The sequence below is a fragment of the Zalophus californianus genome, chromosome 5 (assembly GCF_009762305.2).
Source record: "Zalophus californianus isolate mZalCal1 chromosome 5, mZalCal1.pri.v2, whole genome shotgun sequence".
Classification (NCBI taxonomy): Eukaryota; Metazoa; Chordata; class Mammalia; order Carnivora; family Otariidae; genus Zalophus; species Zalophus californianus.
The window spans coordinates 23464437-23484397 of record NC_045599.1 but is presented as its reverse complement, the minus strand read 5'-3'; the positions used below and the strand labels follow the sequence as shown (position 1 = coordinate 23484397).

General features: G+C 35.3%; 1 protein-coding gene across 1 annotated transcript in view; it reads right to left on the bottom strand.

Moving 5' to 3' along the window:
- Positions 1-19961, bottom strand: part of ADAMTS19 (ADAM metallopeptidase with thrombospondin type 1 motif 19) — a 252578-nt gene that overhangs the window by 113672 nt on the left and 118945 nt on the right. The window contains 2 exon segments of the mRNA XM_027607009.2: positions 1374-1524; positions 2961-3101. Of these exon segments, the coding sequence (XP_027462810.2) occupies positions 1374-1524; positions 2961-3101 (292 nt within the window).

The following is a 19961-nucleotide window of genomic DNA, read 5'->3' as shown; positions in this document are numbered from 1 at the left end:
AGAAAGAGAGGAGGGGCAGGGAGAGAGAATCTCAAGCAGACTCCACACTGAGCATGGATCCTGATGCAGGGCTCAATCTCACAACCTCAGATCAGGACCTGAGCCAAAACCAAGGTCAGTTGCTTAACTGACTGAGCCACCCAGACACCCTGCCAACAGTTTCTTTTGAGCTCCACTATGGCCAGATGGATTCTATAGTCTACACATCTTTTGACATGTCACGTTTAAGGCAATTCCAACTCCTTCATACATTCACTTATATTAATCTTAAGTCACTCACTCACTGAATGCCTACCATGTGCCAGCCACTGGGCTAGACACTGGAGAAATACTCTCTGACCTCCTGGAGCTTACCCACCAGTATGGGAAATGGATAAGAAGAAAATGGTAAATGAAAAACTCCTTGGATAAGAACTACAAAGAAGAAAAAGCATCAAATATTTCATAATGCCGTATGCTTTTTTTACTTATAATGGATTTTAATTATGCTGCTAGTACTCCAAAACAGCATTATCTTCAACAAAACCAAAGTCCTTTGAGGCAATCACAGAAACTTAGGCAGAATGAAATACAGCCACCAACTAGCTCTAAGCATGACTATCAGTTTATTCCTTTAATACAAAGTGTGTGTTTGTGTGTGTGTGTGTGTGTGTGTGTGTGTGTGTTGGGAATAGATGGGCAAGTAGGGGATGGGCAGCCAAAAGAAAGAAGAAAAGAAAGAAGGGAAAGTAAGAAGAGCTAAAATTCTTATATCAATTAAGAAGGTCATTTTGCGCAATCCTTCAGACTTCATATTTTCTAGACTGGTACCATTTGCTGCTCTGAATAATTAGTGACCATTTGCATATTAATATATAGATATTGCAATCCTATATTTACCCCTTTCCTGTAGTTCAGCTATTTAAAAATGTACTCTCTAGTTTTTGTTCTGGTAGAACATATTTTTAACATTTTATTTTCAGGGTTAAAAGATATAATTCTTCCTCCCCAATTCATGTTCATGTATCTTTTCCATTATATTTTCACCCGGTTACCTACCATGTAAGAAAGTAAAAGATTTAAAATAGAAGCACTGAACTGGCACAATGTAAATACTTCCTTGACTTCGGTGCCCATTTTTGAAATTGAAAGTCTTGGGTCATTCCTTCCTGACTTAGATTAAACGTCCACACCTTATTTCTATCACTTCCAAAAGTGCTAGGGGAAAAAAATGCAATAACCTTTTTTTAGAAAATCTCTCCTTCCAAGATTGGGGTGCTCTCAAAAGAGCCACAAACTCTGAAATAAAGTTACCTTTCCCACCTCCAGTCAATGCTTCTAAACAATGAATGTGAACATACACTTAAAAAATTCCATCTGGACACAACCCTTACCTGCATCTCTTGACAAAAGGAAGCCAATGGCCCAAAGAGAATCTGACATTGCTCGTCAGCAGTGTATGTCATCCCTGGCAACTTGGAGGGAATCATCACGGAATTGACACTCTGGGGGTTTGTCTGTAGCAAGCAGTTACTGGCCTTTGACCTGGCAAAATGCAGATATGTGTTAAAATTGTGAATTTCAAGTAAAAACTTGTTATAATTAGCATAGCAACAGGAAACATTTTTATAATGTTAAAAATATGTTCTTACTTTGCTTTATAAGTTATACTGAATATCCATAGAAATCATCCCCTATATGAGAATCATTTAGGTACAACTATGTAAGATAATCCTAATAATATTAATATTCAAGTAAACAGAATGTTTTGGATTATAAAGGTCTTTCATAGGGATTAATTCAGCTAATCTACATAACACGGTAAAGTGATTATTATTATACACACTTATAAGATGAAGAAGCTCAGACTAGGAGCAAAACTTGCCCAAAAATAATGTGTAAAGGTAAGAAATCAATTATATTTGGGGGCTGAGAGAATATATGGAAGGCTCTGTCAAGTGAGTATTAACAGTACCGATATTTTAGTACTTGACATTGTAATACAATTTCCATTTACAAGGTGACATTTAATTTTATCATGCATCTGATCCTTGTGAAGTCAGCCATACAAAATCACGCATGTTCCTTAGGAACTACTCAAGGGTTACTGTTGCAGTGAGGTGGTGAGATTCGATATTACAGGTTCTGCATACTGTTCTCTACACCATTCACAGAAGGTGCTGCACATAGCTCACACCAGAGTTATGGTATGGTAGAAAACATTGTATTTTGGTGGATTTTAATATTCACTGAACAGAAAAAATAGGCTTGCCAACTGAAATCGTATGGAAACCTGAATAAAATTTATCTGCATAGTGAACTTAGCTAGCTAGGTGCTCCTCTCTACATTTGTGAGACTTGTGCATACTTGAAGCATCTCTCACTCACTTTGTATGTCACGTACTATTTCAGCTGCTCCTTTAATACCAAAGGGATAAGTAAATAACAAGGGCTTTAAAATGAAAAATAAAACAATAATCATATTTTTCATTTCTTTTTCCAACCAGAGAGACACTGCTTCCGCTGTTGAAAGTGGGAAAGATGAGAATGAGGACTATTATAATGGTGACAACGATGTATTAATGAAAAAAATTCAGAGTTTAGAAGTATCACAATGGAAGAGTGGAGCTTTTGTTAAAGAGGTTCTTTGTGAGAACAGATGTGCTGAGTGATGAGCAATGAGAATGTTTCCACAGGGAAATTTTGAAGAGGCAATTAAATACTGTGACAGATAATTTTCCTATCTTACAAATCATCTTGCTCATTCTTTCATAAGAAAATGTGGAAACTAAGAAGCAGATGGGTTAAATAATATGTTCCAAATCACACTATGAGTCAGTGGGAGAGCCAGCATTGGAACCGACTGCCTTGATCCTTAATCTGGTGTCTTCTCCACTCTACCGTGCTACCTTCCTTGGTTGGTAGCAGAAGCAGGCACAGGTAAAAATTGACAATACAACAATAGTAAATGACCTCGGTACCTTAGAAATCTTTCCAAATCTTCCTTGCTACATCGGGACCATGAAACATCACCAAGATTTTGTCCTTTAATCCATTCACCAGACATGATGTGAAGACCATCAGCACATGATGGGTGGTCATTGTCATGATTAATGCCCATGCTGATTCAGAATATAATTAAAATAAAAAATTACATTAGATAAGTATATTTTAACTTTTTATAATGGCAATAAAATAACAGATAAATATTTAAAATAATGGGAGATGAATTAGTTTTAAAGGTCAAAAATAAAAGCAGTTTTCAGATTGATTTATTTTTTAAAATTTTGTTATTTTTGTTAAAGGTAAATATTTTTATTTAGTAAAAAACATTTTCCCAATCTATGTGGTAAATAACATATTTAGTCACTTCTATCAAAATGATCTGTAGATAAATTTTTCACAGAGTAGTATATATGAAACACATAGAAATAGTTAAGTTTCTATTCAACCATACAAAATTCTTGTTCTTGCCTGGAGATCCTTTATTCATACCTTCTATCAAATCTGAAACCACATTAAAACTATTATTTTTCCCATTTGCTTCATTAGACTGCCTTCTTCCACTCATCATATAACACAAACTGTCCCTGGGAAACCTTCCCATTCCTGACCATCTTTATTTTTTCTAGTGAATCTTGAAGCTGTTGCTTTAAGTTGAAACTCTATTTAAAAATCTGACTTATCTCCAAATGGATGTACTAGGAGAATGTTAAATTCAATATGTGGAAAAACTGCTCTCACTATTTTCTCTTTCAAACCTCTACTTCCTCCTATATTCTCTTTTTCTTTCACTCTCTTCTTTGTTCCTTTGCTGGCTACCCAATCTGCCAAATCAAGAATCTTCAGGTCATTTATCCCTTCTCTCAGATCATCATCCCCCAGGCTATTTTATTTACTCCGTGTGAGAGGGCAAGTCCTGCCAGTTCTACTTCCCAAATATTTCTCTCATCTGTCACCTCCTTTCAATTCCTTTGTTACTATTAAAAAGGATTATAAAGTATTTAGTCTCAACAATTATTATGGCGTTATTGGGTTCCGGGGCTCTAATCTTTACCAACATTCTCTCTTTTTCTTCTACTCTGCCCCAGTGAAGTTAATTTAAAACACAACTCACTGCCATTACCTTCCCCATTTCATCTATGGCACTTCCCAGCTCTCTAACATAGTACAAAGTCTCTTTATCTTCTTCCAAATCCTTTACTGCATTTTCTTTTCAGTAAATGAGTTCTAGTGTCCCAAACAGTATGTTCTTCCTTATTCTTTTGCAATTGATTATCATTTAGCATTTTCTGTGTGTCACACACCATACAAATAGGTTTATAAGCTTGAATTAAAGACTCTATGAGGTAGGGACTATTAAAACCCCATTTTTGCTGATGAGAAATAACTTTCCCAAGGTTCTACAGTGAGAGAGTGGAAAGTGGTGATGTCTGTAGCTAGGTGGCTGGCTCTAGAATCATGTGACTGGCCATGACACATTTGGCATCTACGAATTCCATTCCCTCTCCTGCCCTGTCCAAAGTGTCTCTCCTTCAATGTCTTTGCCTGGATAAATTCTACTTCATCTTCAAGGATATTGTCAATTACCTTCATGAGGTTTTCTTTCACTAACTTCCATCTTATGTATGTGTACTCTGTCCTACCATCGGATTCCATTCTAACTTCTGGTTAATGCTGCAACATCTTGAGGGTAGGAACTTGCTCATCTCTCTAAGATCACGGCATACTGGAATCATTCTCTATAAACCATACTTAAATGCTGAATCAAGTCACCATGTAGAACCACTTCTATTGCAGGAAAACGTTCATATAATCCACACTGAATTCTCATAGTGAAGGTTAATAGTGAAAACACAGGAGGAGGAAAGGTTTGATTTTGTACAGGCCAAGTTTGAAATGATGGCAGGATAGTCAAGGGTTCCCTTTTCTCATTCTGTATGATCTAGATAATAAAATAGTCCTTCAAAATAAAAATAACAAATAGCTAAGATATCTATATTTTAAAATGTTAATAGAATTGTGGAAGTTGCTAAGGGAAATCACAACTAGACTACGTATGTGTTCTCAAATCAAAATAAAAATTTTCATGATGATCAAATTACTTTTTCATTGAGATAAATTAAAACTTTGAATCAAAATTGTTATATTTAACATCCTTTTGAAAGAAGAAAATGATATGGCAGGAATAAGTAATTAGCTTCTGAGTTAAAAATAATGAATGAGGAAATCACTGTTTGCTAACTTTTGAGACTCCAAAAATTCTGGTCTAAATAAAACTGAAAATATATGACGGAATATCATTTTCCATATTTTCATGTTAGAAAAATTCAGCTCTATGTTGAATCATATTTTTCACTCACTCCTACTCTAATTAATGTCTTTAAGGTCTGTATCAACACACATTAATAGGATGACTGACAGATTAGGAAGATAAATGTTTTTCATACTTTAATGATAAAGAGGAAAAGTAAGAGGTGATGTGGAGTAGGTATGGACCCATTTAGTTACTGGGAAGTACAGTGAAAGATGTTGAAGTTGAAAGAGATGTGAATTCTGTATCTCCCGTCCCTTATTCATGGGACTAAAGACAAGTAAATAATAATAAAGAAATGTGCCTCGGTTTCCTCATTTATGAAATATACTTTCCCAACTGGTTGTTAGGAAAATTACATGAGGATGATGTAAAATGCCTGCACAGTGCCTGGAATATAGTAGGAACCCATAATGATTCTTTTAATGGGGGCAAGAAATCAGAGAAACCTCATCATTCTAACTTGTCAAAAAGCACAAAAAGATAAACATCATTATGTGAAATTTGCTGTATTTGTAGAAGTTGCTTTGGAGGAAGTTGTGGACTTTAAGGAAAAACCAAGTAAAGAATAACGGCAAGAATTTACTTTGCTTTGATGTTAAATTAAGAAAAGAAATTGCAGGGGTGCCTGGGTGGCTAAGTCGGTTAAGCATCTGCCTTCAGCTCAGGTTGTGATCCCAGGGTCCTGGGATCGAGCCCTGTGTCAGGCTCTCTGCTCAGCCTGCTTCTCCCTCTCCCTCTGCCTGACACTCTGCCTACTTGTGCTCTCTCTCTGTCAAATAAATAAATAAAATCTTAAAAAAAAAGAAATTGCAAATAAGGCAGAATCTCACAAATTGAATAAAATGCCTTAATGCATTTCTAACTGTATGGTTTGGACGCAGTCCTTGCCAGGATCACTGTCTCACCTCCACGAGGGAGGAATTCAGGCAGCAACACACGTTGCTGGGTGACCCTGTTTTATCAACAGCCACTTGCCCTGTGGAACATGCTCAGCTCTTCCATCTGTGGTGGTACAGTCAAACCATACACAAATGCTATTACTTCTGAAAGCAACTGGTCTTTTTCAGAAACAATAAAACTTCTTAAATAATACGTCCATTTGAGAGAAGAGGTTTTGTTTCCAAGATTTAGCAATTTGGAGATTTTCCCAAAGTAGTGTAATGTGATTTTCCAAATTGGGAAGATTACAACTTCTCATCCAGATGATCATTTTCCTTTTGGGATCCTGATTCTCATGTAAGAAATTAGCTCTAGCCATGGAGAGATCTGATGATTCAAGCATTGTTTACCATTAGTTCAATTTTCCTAAAGCTATTTAACTTGTAACAGAAAAGATTATCATTAAATTGGGATGGGGCTTTTTTTTTTCTTTCAACCACACATCTGGAACTATCAGGAAACATAGCTTAGTTCTGATTCTACAGATTTAAAATAAAACAAACTGTGAACCTTTATCTGCACCAGTCACTGTATTAATCATTAACAATGATGATATCACTTGATCCTCACAATATCCCCATCATGTTTCTATTATCATGACTTCTATTCTATACATGAGGAATGGGCAGAGGTTAATGGTGGAGTTGGGACTCAGCCAGGCAGTCCGAAGGTCAAGCAGAGAGATCTCTAAACAACCAAACCAGAGTGGATCAAAACTCTCCACTTATGCATATGATTTTTTTTTGTTGTTTCCTGAATAATTTTAAATGTCTCCTCTCTGAGAGCAGAAATACACCTCCAAATATATAGTTCTAAAACCAAGTGCCATGCATTGTATGGAAAACATTCTTGAAGTAAGACATTAGCAACACCTCTCCTCATACTGTGCAACTGAGCTACATTTTAATAATCTCAGTTTAAATTCATTTTGACAAAGAGCCTTGGGCAAATAAACTCTCCACTAACATTGTACATGGTTGTCAAGTCAACTGAAAAAATATTTTTATCTTATAAAACTTCTCAACTTGTTTAAAAGTCAGTGCCAGGAAGTTTTGTGATATCCTGCGGAAAGCTGGAGAAACATTTGGATTTTGAAGATGGTCCCTTTTGATGTTTAAAGAGTTAGAGAGGAGAACATTTATGAATTCACTCACAAATTTTGCATAATTCGGAAAGGATCAGATTTGTAAACAGTAGTTCTTTGGAAGAGTAAACTTTTTTGTGCTAAATATATTAAATATTTTGTCATGATGTATTATTTCCCACTAAAAGCCATATATTATATGGAAAATTTTCTTTTAATAAAAGAAACAAACTGTCACAATGTCTAAGTGGAAGTGTACTATGTTTCCATGAAATGACAATTTCATACAATGCTGTGGCTGCATCTGATATGATGTAAGTTCACTGCTCATGGGAAAAAAATCAAAATATGTTTATTACTTTTTAGATTTTAAGTAATTTTAATCATTTAAATTTCAGTTTTCATAAAACAATTAAATATGAACCTCTATTGGAAGTCAAAAGGCAAGGCAAAGCAAGTCAGCCACGGTGTCAAAAATTAAAAAAAAAAAAAAAGTAGAGGTACCAAAAGTGAGATTCCTTTCAACTTTGCTGTACATTATAAGACAGGTTTATCTAGGAACTGAACAAACACTTGTTGAGAATGCACTGTGTGCTGGGTGCTGCACTGAGCTGGGGTCATAAAAATTAGGAAGATCCAGTTCCTACCCTCAAGGAGTTTATCATCTACTGGGGTTAGGACCGACTATTCTTTGCTCTTAGGAAGAGATCCCATACCTGGATTCTATTAGTTCTGTATTCCTTAAAGCTCTCCCACCTATCCGGCCCTTTCCACAGCTAGTTCTATCAGCCAGGACAAGTGTTAATTCTCCTCACTTCTGGACTCTTGTAACGTCTGTCTCACTGGCCTCGTGCCTGTTAACTTTTTGCTTTATTAAACCATGCTTTAATTACTTTAGCTTGTTATGAATACATTAATACAAAAAACTAGTTTCCTAGACAATTTTTTTTTTTTTTTTTTTTTTTTTTTTAGAGAGAGAGAATGGGAGGGTAGAAGGAGACGGAGACAGAATCTCAAGGAGACTCCCTGCTGAGTGCTGAGTGCTGAGCCCGAGGAAGGGCTCAATCTCATGACCCTGAGATCATGACCCTAGCTGAAACCAAGAGTTGGATGCCGAGCTGAGCCACCCAGGTGCCACCCCACCTTGCAAAATATTTCAATATTCCTTGACAAGCAGTGATACTGAAAATGTGAATAATGAACCATGTACATCAAAATCCTAGGGCGTGCTGATGTTGGGTTAGTTAAAATGCAGAGTCCTGGGTCCTGCCACAGTGGATTATAAGAGACTTATCTAGAGATAAAGCCTAAGAAACTATATTTTAACTTGTTTTCTGATGATGCTTACTCAAAATTTGTAAGAAGCCATGATCTATAGGACAAAAACCCAAGCTTTTATCTTATTTTTCAAGTGATCTGTAAACTGACTTCAACCTAATTTTTATTGGAACAGTTAATTCTGCCTGTCCTTTTGCACAATCCCTTCCTATCAAAATGCTTGCCCTGGATTATCTATATTTACAAATGCAACCCAAATTTTAAGACCTTATTCCTATATAAAGGACTCTTCAGTAAATTTTAGCATTTATTTCCCATGATTGTTAACTTTGGTGGCTTTCCAATATATGGCAGGTATACATATCAGAACTACCTTCTTTTTCTGGCAAATTTTAAGTAATACATATAAACTCTCACCATCTAGAATTTAAGTGTTTGGACAATAAGAATTCTTGACATTAAATAAATGTCTACAGACTTACCAACTGATAGAGAATCATAGAAGCAACTAAATATTCTGTAAGTTTGACAGCAAGTTGAAACTAACGTGGCCTCTTCCTGACTTAGAGAAATTATAAGCCTGAAAAGTCTGTAGATGATCTGCTCAAGAAGGGTTGCTTGCCTGACTCTGGACCACACATTTGCCAAGATACATTAGAGAAATGCAAACAGAAAGCCAATTCTTATAAGACCATTCATTAGCTGGGTGATTTTTTCCCCTCTTCCACCTACTCACTCTGACATCCAAACCTACATTTGGAGAGAGTCTGTTGCGGGAATGCTGCCACATCTATACTGGCTGAAGTCCCATTATGATTATTAACTTGGACAAACTACTTATTACTCTGACTGGTATCATTGTCTAAATAAAGTATCAAATGCAAAAGCTGTGTTAGTGGTCTATAAGGGTCTCCATAATAAGCTCACTTCCCACCAATCCAGTAAGAATTCTGAAGGATATGAAATCAGTTCCTTGAATGAAGAGAGACATATATGGCCAATGGAAATTGAAGATCTCCTTTTTACATTAAAGCATTCCATAAAAACAAATACACTACTACTAATTATTATTATCATTCATGCTCTCTGTATTATGTGCCAACCACTATGCCATGCAATTAAAGCATGAACAATCGAACAATGAACCTTGAAAGGAAAACTTATCCAAATTGTAGGGATGAAGAAAATTAATACAGACACATTGACTTACCTCAAGTTTATTCACTGAGTAGCTGGCATGACAAGAATTCAAGCCCAAGTCTATTGCTCTAATATGTTTTCCCTAGGACCTGCCCACTGAGTAGTTTCTAACCTTAACCAAGGCATGTGTGCCTCAGGAAGATACTTGTGACTTCTGCTATAGGGAATCCTAAAGAGTACAATGTGGTAAAAGAGTACAATGTAGTTACATGTGGCCATTAACAATTTTAGTGGGTCAAGAAACATTAATTAAAGAATAATTAAATTTGAACATTTTAAGGAGCAATGGATTTCTAGGGGTAAGTAAGGGTATATTTATTTATTTTTTTTACTGTTACAGCAACTTGTTATTAGCTACTGTATTCCCATCCTAATAGCCCTAGATTATGACATAATGCCTTTATCTTCATTTCTCATTTACTTTTTCCTGTTTGTCTACTGACCTTTAGAATATATCTTCTTTCTTATAGTAGATGAAAATCAAAATTTTTACTCCCTTCTGAAAAGTACTCTTCTGGCAAACTGAGAGAGATTAGGTAAATTTAGGTTTGACAGCGTGTCTCCTGGGGCATATGCTAGCTTCTTATTGAATTAGCAGAATTTTAGATTAAATAATTTAACTAGCTAAAGTGCTGGATTTGACCCTTCCAAGTCCATGACTTCAGAACTCACATGAAATGTGGATAAGCCTGTACCCAGACTTCAAGGTAGATTCATCATAACTGATACATAATGTAAGTATTGCATTTCCTAATAGTTAATTTTATATAAGAATACAAAATATCATCAGGTACCAAAAATATCTTGCCATATTTATATTTATATAGTTATAAAACACATTTTTTTGGAGTCACAATAACTTTTACTTATTTCTATGCTTGAAATGCATTATTTAGAAGTTCTTTTTCACTTTTCTAAGAACTCTGTTATCATTGACTTAGAATAAGAATCTCTCATTGATGGGGGGCCTGGATGGTGCAGTTGGTCAAGCAGCTGATCCTGGTTTCGGCTCAGGTCCTGATCAGGGTCATGAGATTGAGCCCATGCTTAGCATGGAGGCTGCTTGAATCTCTCTCTCCCTCTTCCTCTGCCCTTCCCCACCCCCCTGGCACTCTCTCTCTCTCAAATAAATAAGTCTTAAAAAAAAAAGAATCATCTCTCATTGCAAATGACACAAATGGTCATCTGGCCCACTCAGTCATTTAGTGTCAGAATCCATTTTACATTAACCAGGTCATTGTTAACCAAAACTACACATTTTTTTTCTCTCAGTTAAGGCAACTGCATTCCTTGACCCAAACTAAATCCTTATTTCTACTTCTGGAACTCAACTATCCTCTACTTTGAATTTCAAGACGACTGCCCAAGAGATGAGCATTTGTACAACAAATTAGTGCCTATAATGTACAATGCACTCAACATTGTGCTGTGGGAGAAAAAAAAATGTATCAGACAGTAAGTCTGTTTTCATAGAGACTGCTGTTCAGTAAGATATGTGTGTAGTGGTTTGTAAATATCAGTATATATTAGAAATTAAGTGGTATTTATAATAAACAGTACAAAGGAGCTAAAAAAGGAAATATATTTCCAGCCAGACTTTTAGGTCTAATTTCAGAAAAGTGATAGCCTTTGCCTTGGCCATTAACAGATAATTAAAATTGCAAGAGATATAAATCAGTGGGACTAGGAGTTGAAATAAGAAAAAAGCATTAAGAAAGACAAAGTTTGAAAATTATGGATTGTTTGCATTCATGAAATAGAGAAGTGGATTATACAGTGAGAAAGGTAGACAGGAACCACTATAAAACTCATGAATCTAAGGCTAAGTAATTTGGAGTTCACTTGGGGTGCCTGGGTGGCTCAGTCGTTAAATGTCTGCCTTCGGCTCAGGTCATGATCCCAAGGTCCTGGGATCGAGCCCCACATCGGGCTCCCTGCTGAGCGGGGAGCCTGCTTCTCCTTCTCCCTCTGCCTGCTGCTTTCCCTGCTTGTACACTCTCTCTCTCTGTCAAAAATAAATAAAATCTTAAAAAAAAAAAAACCTGGAGTTCACTTATTAGGAGGAAAAGGGCAATAAAGATTTCTGAACTAATGGGTGAGACAGATCCAAAAGATAAAGTGTTACAGCGTAAAGACCAAAGAAGCAGGTATTGCAATAGTCCAAGCCTGGAAGAATGACAGAAGTAACAGACCGATGGGATGGGGGCATGGGTTAGCCTGGTGATGGGTATTAAGGAGGGTACATTCTGCATGGAGCACTGGGTGTTATACGCAAACAATGAATCATGGAACACTGCATCAAAAACTAATGATGTAATGTATGAGGATTAACATAACATAATAAAAGAATAAATAAAAATTAAAAAAAGAAAAAAGAAAAATGAGTAAAATTTGGCAACGGATTACGAGAGGAATTAAGGGGAGAAAGAGTTAAAGATGTTTCAGATGTCTCAACTGAAGAACTGACAGCTGATGCCAGTAACAGAAATGCAGATATCTGAAGAAGCAGGTCTGGTCCTACCCTTGGTTCTATTCCAGGCACAATTTCCAGCAGATTATGTAAGCAAATGTCATTGATTTCAAAGGCTTGTTAGGTCACAAGACATCTGCATTCTTGGTATGCTAGCAATACTTAAAACTTTAGCAGGTGTCCCAAATATTTATTGCCTTCAAGGAGCTAACTTTGCATATTTATTGCCTCATTATCCTCCCAGTTCTGAACAAACTCCTGAATTGCCAACTTAGTGGAAAAGCCGGGGCTCCACGCCAAAGTTCAGTTAATATAGACCAGTCTTTTCCCCTGGTTCAACAAGTAAAACAAAACCCAAAAATACATAAGCATTTTTTTGGCCATATCAAAAAATGTTCTGTGTTTTTATAATGATGTGATTTATAATTTCCCCTCACGTATGTAATTTTATCCACTTATGTATTAGATTGCAAAGTGGGCAATCTAATTACCATACGAAAGTCTTCATCAGTAAATAAATTATATATGCTTAATGCACTTTCTTTTAACTTATCAAAATACAGGACTCTGCTAGAGCTTTTTTATTTTCTTGACACTGTTACAAGTATAAGTCATCATAAATGTGCTAAAATCAAATTACAAAACTGTGTCATATACCAATCTCAAGACAGTTTTGTCCACAACTTTAGGAACCTTGGACTATTTCAAAATATAACATACCTTAAAAGGGCATTTTCTATGTATAGGAAAAGAAAGTACTGAGCCACCAGATGCTAATCGCCAAAAAATAAGTATTGCTTTATTAATGTAAAACAATGACCATTCTCGTCTTTAGGATCACTTTTATTGGCTGCCTGTTTTTTAAGTAATGGGCCCAACTTTAGCTACTCAGAAAAACGTGAGATGTTCAACTATTCTAGTAAGCAGGGAAACACAAATACAAATTAAATTATAATTTAAAACATGTTATACTCAAAGCTGGCAAAAGGAGCTGAAAGTGTAGGCACAAGCAAGTCCTCTAAATTTGGAAAACTATTGCCCACATGGCCTCCAAAAATAGTGCGCCACTTTATACTCCTCTCAGAATGTATAAGAATATTTGTTTCCCCACACATTCCAATGCTTTATACTCACACTGTTATCAAAATATCATTTAATAGCTCTTTATTGAGCACATACGAAGAGTGTTAGACAATGTTAAATAACAACAGCCACAAAAAAGAACAAAAACAAAAACAAAACAAAACAAAACAAGACACAGCCCCTGTCCTCAGGAACCACAATCTAATTAGACACTGAGAGACCAAATAATGACACAAATAATGTAGACCTACAACAGTGAAAAAATTAGGAATGAAAACTACAGAGAGCCTATGAGAACATATGTTAAGAGATTTAACTATCCCATAGAGTACTTTTGTGACAAAATGATCTGAAAGAAAGTAAGAGAAAATGGGGAGGAAGGCAGGAGGAGTTTTCCTGCCAAGGGAAGGAAATGGTCCTTACAGTGGAAGTAAATATGGATAAGATTTATGTAATCTGATAGGCAAAAGGAGAATTGCTGTGGTCTGAACTGGCATTCTATGAATGATGCTAAGTTTTGTGTTTGTTTGTTTTGTTTTGTTTTAAATAAAAGCCATGGATAGACCTCCATGAGCTGTGTGATGCCATTTTTTTCTAATGGGGCTTTTGTCATTTTTTGTATTGATATGTATGAGCTCTATTTATACTAAGGAAAATATTACTTTGTCATGTATCTTGCAAATACTCTCACTGATTGTGATTTATCTTCTGACCATTATATTTCTTCCCTTGCAATGATATTTGAGTTGTTAATTTTATGTGACTTTTCCTTAAATATTTCTAGATTTTGTATCTAGAATGACAGACATTCCCTAAAGACAGAAACAAAGCTAACAAAACAAAAAATGTCAATGTACACAATCATTTTGGTGTGTTCTAATGTAATATATAAGGTATAGAACCAGATTCCTGTTGTATTTGTATACATTTTTTTTTTTTTTTTTGAGAAAGAGAGTGCAAGTGTTTGTGGGGAGGTGGGAGAGGCAGAGAGGCAGAGGGAGAGAGATAATCTTAAGCAGGCTCCATGCCCAGCGTGGAACCCAATGGGGGACTCAATTTCATGACCCTGAGATCATGACCTGAGCTGAAATCAAGAGCTGGACACTTCACCAATTGAGCCACCCAGACACCCCAGATTCCTGTTATTTTTTTGGCTGAATGATTCATTTCTTTCTACTGATTATAAGTGCAGCTTTTATTATATGCTACATTTCTACATCTTTTCCTTCTTGTAAGTTTACTTTTTTTACTCTCTCTTTCATTGACCTATTTCTTTATTCAAGCACCAACACAAACTGCTTTATCTATTATGAAATGTATTAGTATCTGATAGAGTTCACCCTTCTCCTCCCCACTGTTTTTTCTTTTTTAACAACAAATTTCTTATGTTGATTTTTCCACATGGGATATATAACTGATATGTCTAATTAAAAAAAAAGGAAAGAAAATTATATTGGCATTTTTGGGCAGGTCATAATAAATTTATATATAGATAATTGTCATTTTATAATATTGACTGTTCCTATCCCAAACCCGAAAATGTCTTTCCATTTATTTAAACCACTTTTATGACTCTGTGTGGATAAAAATTCTTTTTGTAAGTCTTGTACATTCCTTTGTATTTTCCTAGGTATTTTATCTTTTTTTAATTTTTATTTTATCTTTTGCTATCTTCAATATAATTGGAATTTTACTATACTTTTGAAATTGGTCTTGATTTCTGTTAGGGAAAGAGTCCCACATTATTCTCCTCATCTTTCTCTATCTGTGCCTCTATTGGCATCTCTTCGTTCTCCAATTAAGTTTTGGTTATTTTATCTATTTGTACTTAAATACAAATTTTGAAAACATTTGCCAACCACAATATAAGAAGCTATGGTGGTCTATTTATTGGAATTTCCATGAATCTCTAAATCATTTACAGAATTGACATCTGAAGAGAATAAATTTATCCATAAACATGGTATATTTTCACTGACACATTCAAAAAAATTTAATAATACTTTTTGTTGGATTCATTCCTATGTACTTGGTGTTTTCTATTGCTACAGTAAATAGTATTCTCTTTGTTAATGGCATTTTGTATTTTTGTGCTGACCACTGATTTTGGTGTATTTATCTTATATTTAATAATCTTACTAAATTCATAAATTAATTCCATACTTTACTTCTATATTACATCATGTTTTTATAGGGAGTCACACCATTTGCAAATTAAAGTAGGTATGTTTCTCCCATTTTCATCTCTACAGCTCTTATTTATTTTTCTGCCATGCTTTGTTTGTGTCTCCAGTACATATTCAGATGTAGTAAGATCCTTGTGATTTTCTCAATTTTGTAGAAATGTTTCTAATATGTCACAATTAAGAATGATGTTTCCCAGGGGCGCCTGGGTGGCTCAGTTTGTTAAGTGTCCGACTCTTGATTTCAGCTCAGGTGTTTATCTCAGGGTTGTGAATTCAAGCCCTGTGTCGGGCTCCATACTGGGCTTGGTGCCTACTGAAAAAAAAAATGCTTCCCATCAATTTTGGTAAATATACATCATTAAATTTTATTTTGTTGGTTTTTTATTAGGCATCTACTAAGATACTATAGTTTTTACCTTTAATCTATTAACGGGAATAAGATTTTTAAATGACAAATAACCTTGGCTATCTTGACACAAAGCCAACTTTATTCCCTTGTATTACTTTGTTTACAGTGTTGCTTTATTTTGAAAATGTGTTTTGCATCATTCTCAGATAAGAAAGGACTGTAGCTTTCCTTCCTTATAATTGTACTTATTGATTTTTATTTTTATTTTTTATATTTTTAAGATTTTATTTATTTATTCATGAGAGAGAGAGAGAGGGAGGGAGGGAGAAAGGGGGAAGCAGGCTCCCCACAGAGCAGGGAGCCTGATGCGATGCAGGTCTCCATCCCAGGATCCTGGGATCATGACCTGAGCCAAAGGCAGACAATTAACTGACTGGTCCACCCAGGAATCCCCTTATTGATTTTTATATTACATTAATACTAGCCTCAAATAAGGAGTTGTAGGGGTTCCTTTATTTGCTAGAAAAATTAGATTAATATTAGCATTATTTATTCATTGAACCTATTCCTATGTCTGAACTGGTGTTTTCTTTGGGAAGATACTAATGTGCTGACACAATTTCCTTAGACGGTTATAAGGCTTTACGTCATTCTATTATGTTTTCTTAGAATTTTCCCATTTCATCTGCTTTTAATTTTTGTCATGACAGTATTCAGTGTATCTTCTTAGTATCTTTTTAATACCTTTGGTATCTGTTATACCACCTTTTCTCATTTCTAATACTGATGAATTGTGCATTTTTTCCTTAATTAATTTATATTTGTTAATATTATTTGCATTTTCATAGATCTAATTTTGACTTTATTTTTCATTTTCATCACATTTTTCTATTTTATTAGTTCCTCCTCTTGCAGTTTCTCTCTTCTAATACCTTTTAATTTGTTGTTATTTTTCTAACCTCTTAATATGAAAACTTAAGATCATTAATTTCATAATTTAATCTTTATATATGTGTTTAAAGTTACTAATTTTCCTCTATGTGCTGCTTTATCTGCAATGCTACAAACATGCAAAGTGGTATATTTGTTATTGTTTAAAACTGAAAGTTTTCTGGTTTCCCTAATGCTTTCTTCTTTGATCTATGGGTTTTTCAAAAGTATGCTTATAAATTTCTTAATGTATGTATTTCTTAGTTTTCTTTTTATCGGTTGTTTAACTTAATTGTGTTAAGAAAAGTTCATCTGTATATTAATTTTAGGAAACTTGTTTAGAATTAAAGAATATAACAATATACCTTATTCTTCATAAACATTTGGTGTTTTGAAAGAGCAGGTTTTCTTTATTAATTGGCTGCAAGTTTTATATCTGCCCAGTATATCAATCTTTCTAGTTTTTAAATCTTTTCTCTTCCACAGAGATCTTTCTGTTCAGTTGATCTAACAGTTAAAGACAGCTGTGTTAAAACCTCCTACTATTGGGGCACCTGGGTGGCTCAGTTGGTTAAGTAACTGACTCTTGATCTCGTGGTTGTGAATTCGAGCCCCACGTTGGGCCCCATGTTGGGTTCCACCTGTGCATGGAACCTACTTAAAAAACAAAAACAAACAAAAAACAAAACAACAACAACAAAAATCTCCTACTTTGATTGTGGTTATTTAACTGTTTTGTTAATGTGTCCATTTATGCTCTGAAGCTCTGTAATTAGAATCTGTTTGATCTCGATGAATTTCTTTTTTCCATTCCATGTCCTGAAGAAAGCTACTTGCTTCCAGCAGGCTGGAAATACATATTGCCATGTAAGGGGCTATGAAACTTCGGCTCCCATTTACCAGAGTGCATTCAACCCTCAGTTCCTCCACCAGTACCAAGATTTAACCCCTAGTGAATGAGAAATTCCAGCTCTTTTATATGGAAAGATTCCTACCTCTCTAGCATGTGTGAGTTTTTCCTTCTGGCTCTTTATCCTGGCTATTTATATAAAAATTCTCCTTTTGGGATTTTTGAGCATTTGTAATGGGAATGGGAGACTTCAATGTCTTTTCAACTTCCACTCAATCCAAATCTTAATGTGAATCCTCATGTGAATTTTTAATGTGAAAGGAAATGCCAACATATTACTTAGATATAACAATGAAGTTCCTTAAAAAGAATATTCTTTTTCATTTCTGCCAGACAATTAGTACATTTGTATATTCAGCTCTTCAATAGAGCACAGGAGGTTACACAAACTACACTTTTAGAAATAACAAATTTATCTTCACTTAATAAATACAGTTTTGAGTACATACTATGCCAAGTGTGCAAGTACTATTGTTCTAGGATGCTGGGAATATTATAGTGAACTAAGGAGTTAAGAATTCACTATACACATACAGATAGATCAATAGACAAATATATAGTTGGAATTGGAAAAGTTTTATGAAAAAAATAAAAGAGGACAGAGGGTCATAAGCTGAGGCTGTGGGTATGTCTACATTTTTAAGAAATGTTAACAGAAAGGTTTCACTGAGAAGGTGATAGTTGAGCAGATACCTAAAAAAGAAAGGCAAAGGCTTTGAAGTGGATGTTTTGAGTTACAGAAAAGAAGCTGATGCATCTGGAGCCCTGTTAGTAATAATCCACACGAGAGATGATGGTGGTTTGGTCTGGAATGGCAACAGAATTAGTGAGATATAAACAGAATATGGACATATTATGAAGGCAGCTTCAACATTGGTGGATTGAATGTGGAGACTGAGAAACAGAGGGCTTACGGATAATTTCACTGTGTTTGATTGAACAACTAGAAGGATGGAGCTTCCAATTATTGTGATAGGAAGATGTGGGGGGAAGCACCTCTAGGTTGTGGGGAGTCATTTCTGTATCTGCATAATGGAATAAAGGCTCACTCCATGTGGTCTTGGGTATATTTACAAATACACAACATTATTTTTATAAAACTTTACCTGATAACTTATTATAAGTTTCATACAATATTAAAAACAGTCTAAACACTCTGTGCATATAGCATCTTTTCTCTAACAAATTTTCATTGACATTCTATGCATAAGAATATTTTACTAAGAAAATTACTATATTAAAGCATTCACTTATTTTATACATATTTACTGAATGCTTAATGTGTCCCAAGCACTAGCAAATGCATTAGGAATCCCACGATAATAAAAAACGGGCATGGTTCATTACCTCTTGGAGGTTACAGCCTTTGAACAGATGAATGAATGTACATTTATAAGGAGATACTGCCATTAAGTGTTTACTAGAGAGACTAACCTACATAGAACACATCCTGTAGGAAATGGTTATTGATATGGCATATGAATTATGATCAGTAAGAGATAATAATATGGCTGCAGTGCTGACAATAAGAGGGAGCGTAGTGTGAGGTATGGCTGAAGAGATAAGGTAGGGACAGATAATGCAGAGCTAGCCCACAAGTAAGCTGAGTAACATTAAGGTACTTAGAAGTATCTTTCAGGGGGCACTGGGTGGTTCAGTTGGTTAAGAGACCGATGTGATTTTGACTCAGGTCATGATCTCAGGGTTGTGAGATTGAGCCTGACAACAGGCTCTGCACTGGATGTAGAGTTTGCTTGAAATTCTCTCTCTCCCTCTCCCTCTGTCCCTCCCCCTCCCCACCAGCGCACACACTCTTCCTCTCTTTAAAAAAAGTATCTTTCAGGATTTGTGACATAGTACAGTAACTAACAAACATGAACTCTGGTTTGGACAGCTTGACTCTGAGCATCCATGTGGGCACTTAATTAGCTGTGTGAGATTTGGCAATCAACTTCTCTAAGATAAAGCTAATATTACTACCTTCTGCAGGTGGGAGCAAAAGTCTTTGGTCTCGCACTAAGTCAGTGTAGTTTTGCTGTCCAAGAACTCTCCAGATTTAGCAAGGTCAGAAAAACACTCATATGGTTATGTTACTAACAATTATCTTTAAAACTATTATTTCCCTGATAATTTATATATTTACAATATCTAAGACCTGGGGATAAATTTTAGTAAGAGCTTATCCAATATGAGAGGCTATTTTACTTTTGGTTGGAATTCACAGAGAGGATTGAAT